This window comes from Phalaenopsis equestris, unplaced genomic scaffold (genome assembly GCF_001263595.1).
Source record: "Phalaenopsis equestris unplaced genomic scaffold, ASM126359v1 Scaffold000134, whole genome shotgun sequence".
NCBI lineage: Eukaryota > Viridiplantae > Streptophyta > Magnoliopsida > Asparagales > Orchidaceae > Phalaenopsis > Phalaenopsis equestris.
The window spans coordinates 2,385,495-2,399,277 of NW_018164576.1; the positions used below are offsets into that span (position 1 = coordinate 2,385,495).

At 31.0% G+C, this 13,783-nt stretch overlaps 1 protein-coding gene across 1 annotated transcript in view; it reads left to right on the plus strand.

Annotated features, from left to right (window-relative positions):
- Positions 1-1,357: 1,357 nt before the first annotated feature.
- LOC110021516 (oxidation resistance protein 1) overlaps positions 1,358-13,783 on the plus strand; it is a 16,795-nt gene continuing 4,369 nt past the window's right edge. Inside the window, exons 1-4 of the mRNA XM_020720041.1 lie at positions 1,358-1,591; positions 3,358-3,860; positions 3,985-4,057; positions 13,453-13,530. Coding sequence (XP_020575700.1) covers positions 1,487-1,591; positions 3,358-3,860; positions 3,985-4,057; positions 13,453-13,530 — 759 coding nt within the window. The 5' untranslated portion in view covers positions 1,358-1,486. The remainder of the gene's footprint in view (positions 1,592-3,357; positions 3,861-3,984; positions 4,058-13,452; positions 13,531-13,783) is intronic.

A 13,783-nucleotide genomic window follows, 5' to 3' on the forward strand; every position in this document is an offset into this window, starting at 1 on the left:
CAATCATTTAAATGGAGCCAAACCATATCTATATATATATATATATTATTCATTTTCAAAATTTTGGCTGCATAACTGTTAATAAAAATATGAAAAATATGTCAGCATGAATCTCAAGGCAGACATAAGACTTGGGAGGATGATGAGACCAATCAGATGTACATGATCGCTGATTAACAGATTGAATGCGAGTACGAGAGGCGTTTGAATCGAGCGACCAGAAGAACGTGCTAAAGGATTTCCCACATGACAACTATCGGCCTTAGGGATGCTTGGTAGATTACCCTGTTTCAGTTCAAGTACCGATAGAGTCAAGGTGAGGCTAACGACCGACGAACTTCTCACCGACCGATATCAATCAGCCAGCTTTGTTATATTCAAATATCTTTGTAATTATTAAAATAAACCTCTTAAGGGGACATCCATAATTTTGTAAGATTGAGGTCTATCTTATAAATAGGGGGTCCATATCATGAATAAGGGGTTACACATTCATGTTGTTCTCCACTACCATTTCTCTCTCTGCAAGACTTTTTATACATTAGATATTATATTCAAGAAGAAGTTAAGTGATCTTGTATTTTGGGTTTAGTGTTTAGGCTTTAGAAGGTGTGTTTCCCAGCCAGTCTTGGATCCAACATGGCTTAGTTCGTCGTTGAATGAGATGTTTTAATACACTTGTTCATGAATCTTAAATTAGCCAATTCATACATAAAAAAAAATAGAAAAAAAAACTATAAATTGTGTAACAGCCATATACATTTTTTTAGAATAAATAATGTCAAATTATCCAATAAATTTCTTTATAAAATTTTTGTAAAAAATGTGATATTTAAAAGTAATATATATATATATATATATATATATATATATATATATATATATATACATATATATAGAAATATATATATATACATACATATGTATATATACATACATATGTATATATACATACATATGTATATATACATACATGATCATCTCATTTTTATAATAATTAAAAAATAATTATTCATAAATTTGAAAATTAATTATATTTAATAAATTTAAATAAATACTTATAAATCATATAGTTTACTTACTATAATATGAAACAATAAAAATCATGGCGATAGATGGAGTTGCGTTATTTTTATTTATCAAAATAAAAACCTTTTTTTTTTTTTTGGAAAATTTACATATTTATCACTTAATTGTCATGTATTTACACATCTAACATCTTATATATATCTGAAAATATATGTGACTGTAAATACATAAGAAATTAAGGATTTGGGGTATGTATGTAATTATGTAAATACCTTTCTAACATGCCAATAAATAAATAAATAAATAAATTAAAAAAAAAAAAAAAAAAAGAGGGAAAGAATTCGGGACGAAGGGAAGGACAGAAGGAGAGATAAGAGGAAAGGAGAGTGAAGAAATCAGCTGGGATCAATCAATCCGATCGCCGTCGTGCACCTCTTTCGGCAGGAGAGGATCAACAATGGGCTACTTGCCCTCTTCTCTGCGCAGGAAGGCGGTGAACTTGGTCTCCGACCTCACCACCGTTATCTTCAATCCAATCTCCGACCGATCCTCCGACCCAACAGTCAGCGTTTCTTACTTCCCTTTCATCCCCGTTGTATTCCTTAATTACTAATTTAACTCGTTCGGAAGATATTTTATTTGAGATTGGTTTTCTGTTAATGTTGCGTTTCAACCTCGAGCTGCCTGATAAGATTGTTTCTATTGCAATTAGTCTGTTCAATTTTGGTGTTCTTTCTGTTCTGGCTTTCTTGATCTTGTTTTTTTTTTTTTTTTGTGTAAGCTGGATTGGTTCGTAAGAATTCTAGTTTACGAGGTGTAGTAGGTTGGGGTTTTGTGATAGATTCTCAAGTTCTTGGTTGGACCTTTTTTGTCTGGGGCTGTGATAATCAGTTCACATTGACTTGTACTAATGTGATTTTGAGAATGATGGTGATGTATTTGTGAAAGATTGGGCTTCTTAGCCGTGAGTTGAGGGTTCAGACGGATTTGCGCTTTACTTATTTAGCTTAGTTGCTTCACAAAGATGACGATGCTTTTATGTCAGTCAGTTCTATTAAACAATACATTTTCAAGTTTGGCATTGTAGGATGTTAATTTTCGCGATTATTTTGCTAATGAACTGTAAGTTAAGAACTGATCGGCTGATAAGAAATTGTTTTTAGAAATACATATGCATGTTATGAAGCCTTCTTTCTGAATCAGTACCTTGAAAGAAGGACAGTGTTTCCGTGACATTTTGTGGTTAACGACAACATTGGCTTTTGTTCAGTTTTCTTTTGAAGATTTTTAGATTCAGCGTTTCACAATTTGTGTTACTCAACAATGAATATGGTATAGCTATCAGTGTCTTTTATGAGGGTATTTGTCGTTGGTTCTACTTTCATCTTATACAATTTCGGCAGCCTAACTAAAAATTTCTTCTTTCTAAACCTTATTTATACTTCCTCTATATGAACACGTCTCTAAAATTTTTGCTCTTCCTTGTGATATTTTTTATATGAAATGGGTTCGTCCATTATGTAATTTTGGTCTTGTAATTATAAAATTCATTATTTGTATCAAACCTTCTTGCCCGCGTGGTGAATGGGAAGTTTTAAAAATTTTGCTGAAGATATATTGATGAATCTGAGTTTTGAGCTTTAAAAAACTTGATTTAGGGTGAAAGAAAAATGGATATCTATTCCAGTTAATCTATCTTATTAATCTAATTGAAATTGGTATATTATAAAGCTATACTTGGCCTATACTTGGCCATTTTGCTGCACTTGGCCATTTTGCTGCATTTTTTTTTTTTTGGCTATGGATTTGCCGTAAAGTAAGATGAGAAAACATGTCAGTGGATAACATAAAACCATCTCTTATTTATGTTTTCATGCTAAATCAGTAAATAGATACGTGTGGTCATATGGCATGCAAGTGATTTTGAGTAATGGATGCTTATTGAGGGTGTTGGAGTGCAGTCATTTAGAATAATGGATCTCATGTTCAGAATATTTGTTTTTCCCACCGTCTAATCAAGGAAAATAATAAAAAAATGTTCCATCTATAGAATTCATTCTAATTGGCAGCTTGCAGCATTTCGTATGAAGTGACGAGTAGGTTTATAGCCATCATTAATGAGTCAACTTGAAGTTATCTTTCATTATGGCATATACTAATCAAACTTTTTGTTGTTATAGATTTGTTTAAGTTCTTTCTTCCTCATATCATGAAAAGAATACTATCAAATACAAAAATTAAGTATGAGATAACTTGTGAGATTTATATGTTGCAGAAATTGAGAGGCTCTTTTACACTTAATTTGACATTTGTTTTATTGATATTCAGGAAGAACCAGGGACAAGTTCTGATAAGTCAGATTCAGAAAAGGACTTTGAGCCACCAGAGGGACCTGACACCTCATCTTTTACAGCTTTTCTTGTCTCGCTTCTTTCTTCTACAGATTCTAGTGGCCATGTTGCTGAAGAATCGAAGGAGCAACAAGAAGGAATGGGAGAAACTGAAACAGCTTCGGAATCAGTAATGAAGGAACACAGTGTGAAGAAAGGTCTACTTTCAAGAGGCAAACAGTCTGTTGGAAAAGCTATTCAAAGAATAGCTTTTATTGGTGGATATAGACAAATATCAGAGGCAAAAGCTGACGAAGCTGCAACAAATGATTCAGAACTTGTAGTACAAGAGTTGAAAATATTTTCAGATGACAGGAGATCAAGATTTAAACTACCTGTTATTTCAGAACCATCATCACTTATGTCGGAAGATATGAGAAGATTTCTTTATTTTTCACTGCCTGCAGTGGCTCAAGGGAGGAATTGGTTGTTGCTTTATAGGTGTATATGTATATTAAATTTTGCTATGATATATTGATGTGCCATTCCTGTCTTTACAAATCAAGTTTTAACCAGATTATCTCTGGCATATAGTGATATTGAAGTGTTTCTATTTTTGATGCAGTACTTGGAGGCATGGGATTTCATTATCAACTTTGTACAGAAGAAGCTTGCTTTGCCCTGGTTACTGTCTTCTGGTAAAGATGCCTTTACCTCTTTGTTTTACTTTTTCCTGTTCAATAGATTTGAAGTCACCGATATAGTTAACTGGGTGAGCTCTTCTTTTTTGATGTAAACCTTTGTTTAAGTTATATTATCTTCAAGTTAAGCCATTGAATATTTGTTCTCTTTAACTTGTTAACATCTACAAAAATTTATGGGCGAAAGAGACTATATATATATATATATATATATATATATAATAAAGAAATTAAAGAAATGCTGGATTACACAGATTGTGCCACATTTGAACTTCCAAAATGAAATCTGGTTAAGGTTTCCTACATCATTTGGTAGGTTTCATGACCTAGGTTTTGAGAACTATATTTTCCTAAATGAGGTTGATTGTATGAAAAGTGCTTTTTCTTTTAGATTGAAGACTACATTGTTTATAGTTAGTTTATCTTTGCTGTTTTCTAGGATTTGAAAGTGAAATTTGTGGAATATGTTTAAATGTTAGGGATGTGAGAAATTCTAGCTTAATATTTACTTGTGAAACTACAAAAATCTATAATGGCATAGTCAAACAATGTTCATAGAAATAATTATGATTTAGAATTGGTGGCAAATAATGCCAAAGCTCATAAAATATAGTTTATTATATGATCTATAAAAAAATGAAGAGTTTTAATGTAGTTGAAAACCTTCACTTAAAGAGGTCAATTTTCCAAAGAAACCGTAATTTTCATTTAATGGTACAATTTTGTTCTCACTATAAAATGGTGTCAAAATGACCCACAATTGTTGTTGATTTGTCATTTGGAAATGATTGGTTCTTTCATTCATTTATTTTCTCTTTACTAGTGTAGTGTCAAATAAGTAAGGGTTCTCACATTAAAGACATATTTAGATAAAAAAATTAGTCAATGAAATTAATATTAGGATACGATCTTGGAATATAGGTACTCTCACAGGTAAATTAATGAAATTAGTTATATTATGATTCATAGAAAGATAAGTTTCTTATGTATTCAAGAAATTAAATGGGCTGGAGAAAATGCTAAGGAGATTGATAACTTAGGTTTTAAACTTTGGTATTCAGGTAAGAGGTGCACTAGAAACGGTGTAGACGTAATTGTAGATTATAGTTTGAATGATAATGTTGTAAAAATTAATATAATTAGAGATATAATTTTTAGCTAACTTAGGTTTTAAACTTTGGTATTCAGGTAAGAGGTGCACTAGAAACGGTGTAGACGTAATTGTAGATTATAGTTTGAATGATAATGTTGTAAAAATTAATATAATTAGAGATATAATTTTTAGCCCTTAAGATTATTGTTGATAATAAGATTTTTAATATTATAAGTGTTTATGCTCCTCAAGCAGGTTTAGATATAGGTTCTAAAGAAAATTTTGGAATAACCTAGAAAACTTTATACAAATGATACATATTGAAGAAAAAAATTTTATTGAAGGAGATTTAAATGGACATGTCGATAGAGTGATAGAATATTTTAGAAATATTCATGGTAGCTACGGTTTTGAAGTGATTAATGAAGATGGTAGAACCATAATAGATTTTGATTTAGCATATGATTTTGTTATTGCTCATACTTTTTTCAATAAAAGAGATGAACATATTATTACTTATAAGAATTGATCTAATAAAACACAAATTAATTATTTTTTTATGAGAAGAAAAGATCGTCGAGAATGTAAAGATTGTTAGGTCATTCCAAGTGAGAATTTAAGCACTTAACATCGATTATTAGTTCTGGATTTTAAGATGAAGAGTGGTAAAATAAAGAATACTAAGAATTATTGTCATAGAATTATATGAGAGCACCTAAAACACACAAATAAAAATATTTTTATGAGTAAACTTTAAGATTTCAAGATTTCTGATGTTCATGAAAAATAAGTTCTCAGCGGGATAAAGTAATAAATACTATTAAACAAGTGACAAATGATGTACCTGGAGAATCAAAAGAAAAAAAATTATAAATAAAATAGTTGGCGGGAAAATAATATGTAAGAAAAAGTAAAATATAAGAAGTTATGTTATAAAAAATTGTTTAAATATAAAAACTTAGAGAATGAGAAAAAATATAAAATGATCTATAGGGAGTTTAAGAGAACGATTTGTGAAGCTAAAAATTTTTGTTTTAGTGATCTTTATAATGGATTAGATACTAAAGAGGTGAAAAATATATGTATAAACTAACCAAACAAAGAGAAAAGAGAAGTAAAAAATTTAACTCAAGTAAAATGCATTAGAGATGAAAATCAAAAAATGCATTTCTTAGTAAAAGATATTCAACATAGGTGGACGAGTTATTTTGATAAAATTTTTAATGAAGTTCCTGAAAATACGATCAATTTAAATGAACTTATTATCTTTAATAATAATAAAATATTTTATTTTTACTGTCGTATTAGTAAATAAAGAATTTGATGAGGCTTTAAAGAAAACCAAGGGTGGAAAGATTGTACGACCTAATGATATCCCAATTGAAGTGCGAAAATATTTAGGAGATTTGAGAGTTTCTTGGCTTACTAAACTTTTTAATATTATTTTAAAAACTAAAAAGATGCCCGAGGAGTGAACGAAGTATTTTGGTCCCTATTTTTAAAAATAAAGGGGATGCACAAGAGTGTGCAAATTATAGAAGAATTAAATTAATATTTTATACTTTAAAATTATGGAAGAGGGTAATTAAACATAGGTTAAGAAGTATTACAAAGATTTCTCATAATCAGTTGGGATTTATACCGGACAGACTATGGAAGCTATACGTTTATTGAGAGGTTTGATGGAAAAGTATAAAGAGCATAAGGAGGATCTACATCTGATTTTTATTGATTTAGAAAAAGCTCATGATAAGGTTTCAAGAGATATCCTTTGGAGAGTTCTAGAGAAGAAAGTAGGATTGACCAATAATTTTCCTATTTCAGTTGGGTTACATCAGACATCGACTTGAAGCCTATATCTTTTTGCTTAAGTTATGAATACTCTTACTAGACATTAACAGGAGGATGTACCCTGATGTATGTTTTTCACTAATGATATCATTTTTGTGGATAAGACTAGAGAAAAAGCTAAGGAAAAACTTAAATTATGGAGGTCTACATTGGAGTCTTAAGGCCTTTGTTTAAATAGAACTAAATTGAATACATGGAATGTAATTTTAGTTGTAGTAGTTATAGTGACAGAGTTGTGTAACTATGGGTGATCAAATTATTAAAAGGTACGAATGCTTTAGATATCTCGGGTCTAGGGGGCAAATGAGTCAAGCCAACTCGTGAGCCGGCTCGAGCTCGGCTCGCTAAGTGGCTCGTGAACGGAGCTTGATGTGCTAACAAGCTAAGCTTAAGCCAGCTCGGACTCGACTCGTTCTGGAGCTGGCCTGTTTAAAAAAAAATATTAACATAAAATATATTGAAAATTTATTAAATTTCTAAATTTTATCTTTTAGGTATTGAAAATGTTAAGAAAGTAATATTTTTTATTTATATAAAGTGATTTCTTATTATTTATCTCCTTATTCTTCATTTTATTTGTCAACCTATTATAAAGTTATTTTAAATTAATATAATTTTCTCTCTTTTATATTAAACATGCCGGCTCAAACTCATAGACTTAAGGTCGAGCTCGAGCTCGATAAAATTAATCAAGCTCAAGCTCAAGCTGAGGGTGGCTTGAGCTCGGTTCGACTCGTTTACACCCTACTCGGGTCTATTGTTCAAAGTGATGGTGATATAGATAGGGGTGTTATTAGTAGAATTCAAGTTGATTGGTTGAAGTGGAGGAATGCTTTGGGTCTATTGTGTGATAGAAAATTACTGCTTAGACTGAAAGGAAAATTTTATAAGATGGTGGTGAGACCTGCAATGCTCTATGGCCCACTTATTGGGATGAAGGCTTGTTGTTGTTGTGGTAGTAGTTTGATTTGAACAATGGCTAAAATTCTGGAGTGAGGATGTTTATCTATAATCTTCGATTGAATTCTAATTGTGCATTTTATTAAGAAAAAGACATCTTTTTATACAGCTACCCTACAATTTAAGTATTTGTAAGCTTTGGTTTCAGTCTTTATATCCTATAGAGCTGACGTATTAACTGTTCCACCAAGTATTCAAAGCTTCCTATAGAGCTGACGTATTAACTGTTCCTTAAGTATTTTTAAGTTTTAGTTTGTTTGTTGTGCAGGGCTTGAATAAAATAGAGAAAGAAATTGAAAGAAAAAACATAAAATTAATAACTCATTGGGAGAATTAGGTAAATTGAGTTCTGCTATCATTTTGTTGATTTTTGTAGTTCTTATTATAATTCTTGTACCAGAAATATACCTAAGAAATAATGTTGTACCAAAGAAAGTTCTCATCTGTGGCTTTTTCCAGAAAAAAATCTAAGAGTTATTTCCTTCTAAATGATCCAAATCACAATGAAGGATAATGAAAGTTAGCTAATATCATATTTTTCTTTGATTGCATTGCTTTAACACAAATAAAAACACAGAATATAAATAAATCGCATTAACAACTCATTGGGAGATTTAGGTAACTTGAATTCCTCTATCATTACTTTTTTTCTTATTAGAATTCTTGTACCAGAAATATACCTAAGAAATATTGTTGTACCAAAGAATCTTCTTATCTGTGGCTTTATTCTGAAATGGCGTAAGAGTTATTTCCTTCCAAATGATCCAAATCACAGTGAAGAAGAATGAAAATTTGCCGATATCATATTTCTCTTCGATAACATTTTCTTCTACACATAGAAAAATGGCTGAAGATGCAATTAATGGTATTGTTAATGCCAAATATATTGTATAGTCTATCCCGAATGCTTGAAATGATTGGATAGCTGAAGAAAATGGAATAATAATCTTCAGGGTGAACTTTGCACACTCGCATGTCGCAATAGATTAAACACCATTTTATGAAGAGAGATTTATCTTTTTTTTTGGATATATGATCTAATCCAAACATAAATATTTTATGAGCAATAGATTTTCATATCGAATCCGTGCTGTAAAGATGCTTCTATTGAAGATGAAATTGCAAATTTGATTGAGTAGGCGCCATGTGATCGCAGCCAATGTAGGGCATCATTTGAAGAGTTAGGATCTAAGGATTCGAGCAGCATAGAGATCATTAACACCCTTTATGAGATGCGGTAGGTTATTAATGCACTATTGGATGGGTCAACCCTAATTAGAAATGAATTGAGAGCTTACTAAGAAGTTGGGTTTCTTGGATAGCTTTAAAGATAGGAGAACATATTAACCGATGGAGAATTCAATAGTAGTGTCTTTTCAAATTTTGAGGGAATATCCTTTATTTCTTTCAAGATATATTGACAAAAGTTAGCGGATAGTACTTTCCAAATCGTTTAATGGAGGAGGAATATGGAATATAGAGTTACTCCAAAAATTCATAGGACTACAATATTTTAGATTCTTCCATTGAATGATTTTACTAGCAACAGATCTATTATCCACTTGAATTGATTTTTCGATCCATTTTTCTATGATAATAATATTGAACAAGCTTTCAAGGCAAGCAGGGTCTTTAAGATGATAGATATATTCAATTAATGAGGTCAATCCATTACTCCTGTCACTGCCAGGCTGAAAGAATTACTTTTGATAGAGTTGATTTTTGAAATAACTCACTTAAGAATCCAAAGTTAGGAAAAGTAATAAATTGAATAGAAGGACAAAGTTGATGAGAATATGTCTTTCACCTCCAGTTATACTTTCTTTTCCAACAAGTCATTTTCTATTGAATTTTATTAATGAAATGTGACGGAAGGGCTTTCTGAATAGTTTTAGAGCTAATAAGGATGCCATGATATTTGAAAGCAATTTATTACAATTTACACCCCACTAAATTTGCTTAGGATTAACCCTTATTGCCTTAGTATTTAACTTTTCGAGTTGATGAGAGAGAATTTAGCAAAGTTCACTTTGAGGACTGGAATCTATTTGAAGATTTTCAAGATTTTTTTAAGTTTCATGACTTCATCAAAGGACGCACAACTACAGCAACAACAACACCTAACCTTTATCCCACTAAAGTGGGGTCAGTTACATGAATCCTTTTTCTCCATTGCATCCTATTGAGTGTCATATTTTCATTTAATTCTAATAAATTAAGATCAGCTTTTTATACAATATGCCCAAGTCTTTCTAGGCCTACCTCTATCTTTCTTAAGTCGAATCTAAAACATCTACACTTCTAATCGAATCATCAGCAGTCGACGTTTAATGTGACCAAACCATCTAAGATGACTCTCTCTAATTTTGTCCGCCATTGGAGCTACACCAATCCTATCACAGATTTTTCAAAGAATACACAATTAAAAAAAATAAGTTATCGTGTGAAAATTGAATTCTATTGAGCTTGAGAGAGGGAGGGAGGTTGGGAGGGAGCTTTCCCATTAAAATGATATGAAAATTAGCATGGATGATAGTTTTTATTCACACAATTGTTAAATTGACATCAAGAAATCTCTTTTAGAGGATTTGAAATATGATGACAGTAAAAAAAAAGAAAACTTAATAAAATCTATTTTGAAAATAACCTTTTTCCCTTTTGTTCCTAAGACAAGCAAATTGTTTCATGGGTTGCAAATAAAATCTAGCGTGCCTCTCCTTTCAGTTAAAGAACCTAAGAAATTACCCACTAGAAGAGACATTGAGGGTCCTAAGAATGTTTGGAGAGGACTTTAGTGAGGATTTTGAAGTCTACATTTAAAAAAATTGATATGTAAAAAATCTTTAAGATGATCAAATATGCCCTTAGGAATAAGACCGTTGAAATTTGAGCTATGACCGTTGAAATTTGAGCTATGACTTTTGAGAGAAGCTTCTATGATTGTCATAAATATTTTTGAACATAAGAGATATGCTAAGATGAATAGAATCCCACATGACTTGAAAGAATTTTAATGTAAAGCTATTTGGACTAGGAGATTTACTTGCTTTGAAGAAAAGACAACTTAAATCCCTTAATAACTAAAGGATAGCCCATACTACATAGATTACCCAAGTGCTCATTCGATTAAAGTTTATAAAACTTGATGTCAAAATTCGATAGATGATGTTGTTGAATAAACTCTTCTAGACGTTAAAATCTTCCAAAACATATTTTTGAGTAAGAGGACAAATCATTCCCATTCTTAACTTGATGGATGTAATACAAAGTTTTTCGAGTTGGTTGTTTTGTGTTGACATTCCTACTTTGGTTTTGCATCTAGCTTCATTTATATGAACTACTTTATTTCTATGATTTCTGTAATACTTCTTTCTCATGGTTTGATTTCAGTAGGAGCTCAAAGTTTTTCACTAGAAATTAAATTTGGGTTTCTCCTCTATTGATTATCTTTAGTTGTAATTATTTATAAGATGGTTAAATCATGCGGGGTCCTTGTTAATAGGGGATTTGAAAAAGTTTTTAACAAATGCCTTCACTATAGTAGTAACAAAGCTTTTTAAATTTTGATTTCACTTTTACATTTGAGCCAAGCGATCTAATGTTGCTAAGATGCTCATATTGGTGGCTTGGCACTTCTGTCCTTATAAACATTAACTGCATAGGTGTAATTAACGTGATCCCATAATGAAGAATGATGAAGTATTTGGAAGGTACAACAAATTTCATAGAAATACACTAATTGAGATGTATTTTCTTATGCTTTTCCTCTCTTTTGATGATGGCCATAATTATACATTAAAATATCAATTTCAGGAATTGATGAGTTTTTAGGTCCTCGTGTTTTGAAAGTTTCTCAAAGCAGTACTTGTGTTTTGCTTCACTTTGCAAAGAAATTGTCAAGGCTTTGTTTGGTTTGAAGGACTTGAAAGAAAGAAATGCAGGATAAATGGAAATGTAAAGGGTAAAGGAATTGAATTAAAAGTAATTTTCACCCAATTTTTGGTTGAGAAGAAATTTTGTGCAAAAAAGAAATCTTCGTTTGGTTGACAAGAAATTGAGTTTTATTTTATTTTATTATTTATTATTATTATTTATTATTTATTATTATTATTTTTGCTTGTGAAAGACAGGGCATGTTAATCGTCATTATGGCTTGATAAATTTTTCTTTCGGTTCATCACTAAGTTTAGTTATGGAATCTTCGATGCAAAAATATATTTGTTTACATTTTTACATTTCCTTGGTAAACTCAATTACTTATTAATTCTCATTGGAACTGGACACCGAATATGAAATTGTGAAGAAAATGTTTTGCATTCCCTCCACTTTCTTCAGAATAAACATATGCAAAGGCTCTATTTGTTTTGAAGGAGTTGAAAGAGAAGAAATGAAAATGTCGATTGAAATGAAATGAGCTTTCACCCATTCATATTTCCTGCCAAATAGGCAAATACTTAGTAAAAATATTATTTTTTATTGTTCGGCTGATCAGAAAATATTATCTTTTATTATGACAAGACCACATGTGAGTTCTAAAGATATGTGCTAAAACTTTCTTCTCAATTTTGACTCATCAAGGAGTTGTTATTGAAAAAATGTATTTGTTCTTATTTTTTAAGTAAATCTAATTAACCGTTCATTATATTGAAACTAAACACCAATATGAAATTGTGAAGCATGAATTATTTGCATCCCTTCTGAATGCTTCAAAACATTCATAACCTAAAAGTTAGGGGCATTTACATACCAACCACACAATTCCTATGTATTAACATATCTATGTTTATACCACCAAATCTTTCATATCCCATCAAAGTTTCACTATTTTAACTTTTAAGAAATTAAATACATGTTTTCATGTATAGGTAGGGCGGCATATATGTAAAAATTGAAATTTTGGTGTTAGATGATATGCAGATATGCAAATACATCAGAATTGAGTGGTATGTATATAAATCTTCCTCAAAGTTACCATTACAAATTAGGCCCAGCAGGCCTCTCCGAGCATCAATGCATCCTTGGGAGGATCACCCATGCCACCATGCTTCTCTATTTCAATAAACTTCTAGGAGATTTTGGTGTCAAAGCACACCTTCATTCCCAGCATGCCTCATGAACTGTCATAGATGCCTCGTCAGTAGTAATGGCAAAACCACCGCCTATGCAGCAACAAGAAATTAAGCAAATGTCGGTGGTGTTTTTATATAATTGAACAGTCTGATCCAGTGTTTTTGAATCTTTTCATCCCAAATATCTGTTGGGCTCTAATATTTAGTGATTTTTTTTTTTGTGCTTAACCTATATTGAGAAAGTCGCTTTATTTGCATAGAATTGAGATTTGTGATTTTGCATATTGATTTATTAAAATGTTATTTTAGGATATTCTATTATAGGATTTTAATCTTGTTCTTATGATCAATCTAGGTTACATGAATAAGCTTAATCAATCTTGATTGATGCTATTAATTTATTCATGGGCTCCTCTCAGGTTGTTGGGGATCAGAAAGGTGCTGTTTTCGGTGGTTTAGCTGAGGCACCATTTCGACCATCTAATAAGAAATACCAGGTGGCTGACACATTATATTTATTTATTAAGCATACCTGTTAATGGATGTTTTTTTTTCCTGGGAAATTTACATATTAACCACACAATTCTTATGTATTTACATATCTAACCGCCAAATTTTATATTTACACTCATAAAAGTTTGGTGTTATACATCTGGGCATTAAATGATGTATTTCATTTTTAAAAAGATGGTGATGGTGATATTTTTTATGTGATGTTAAGGATTTGAGTGGTATGCATATATATATATA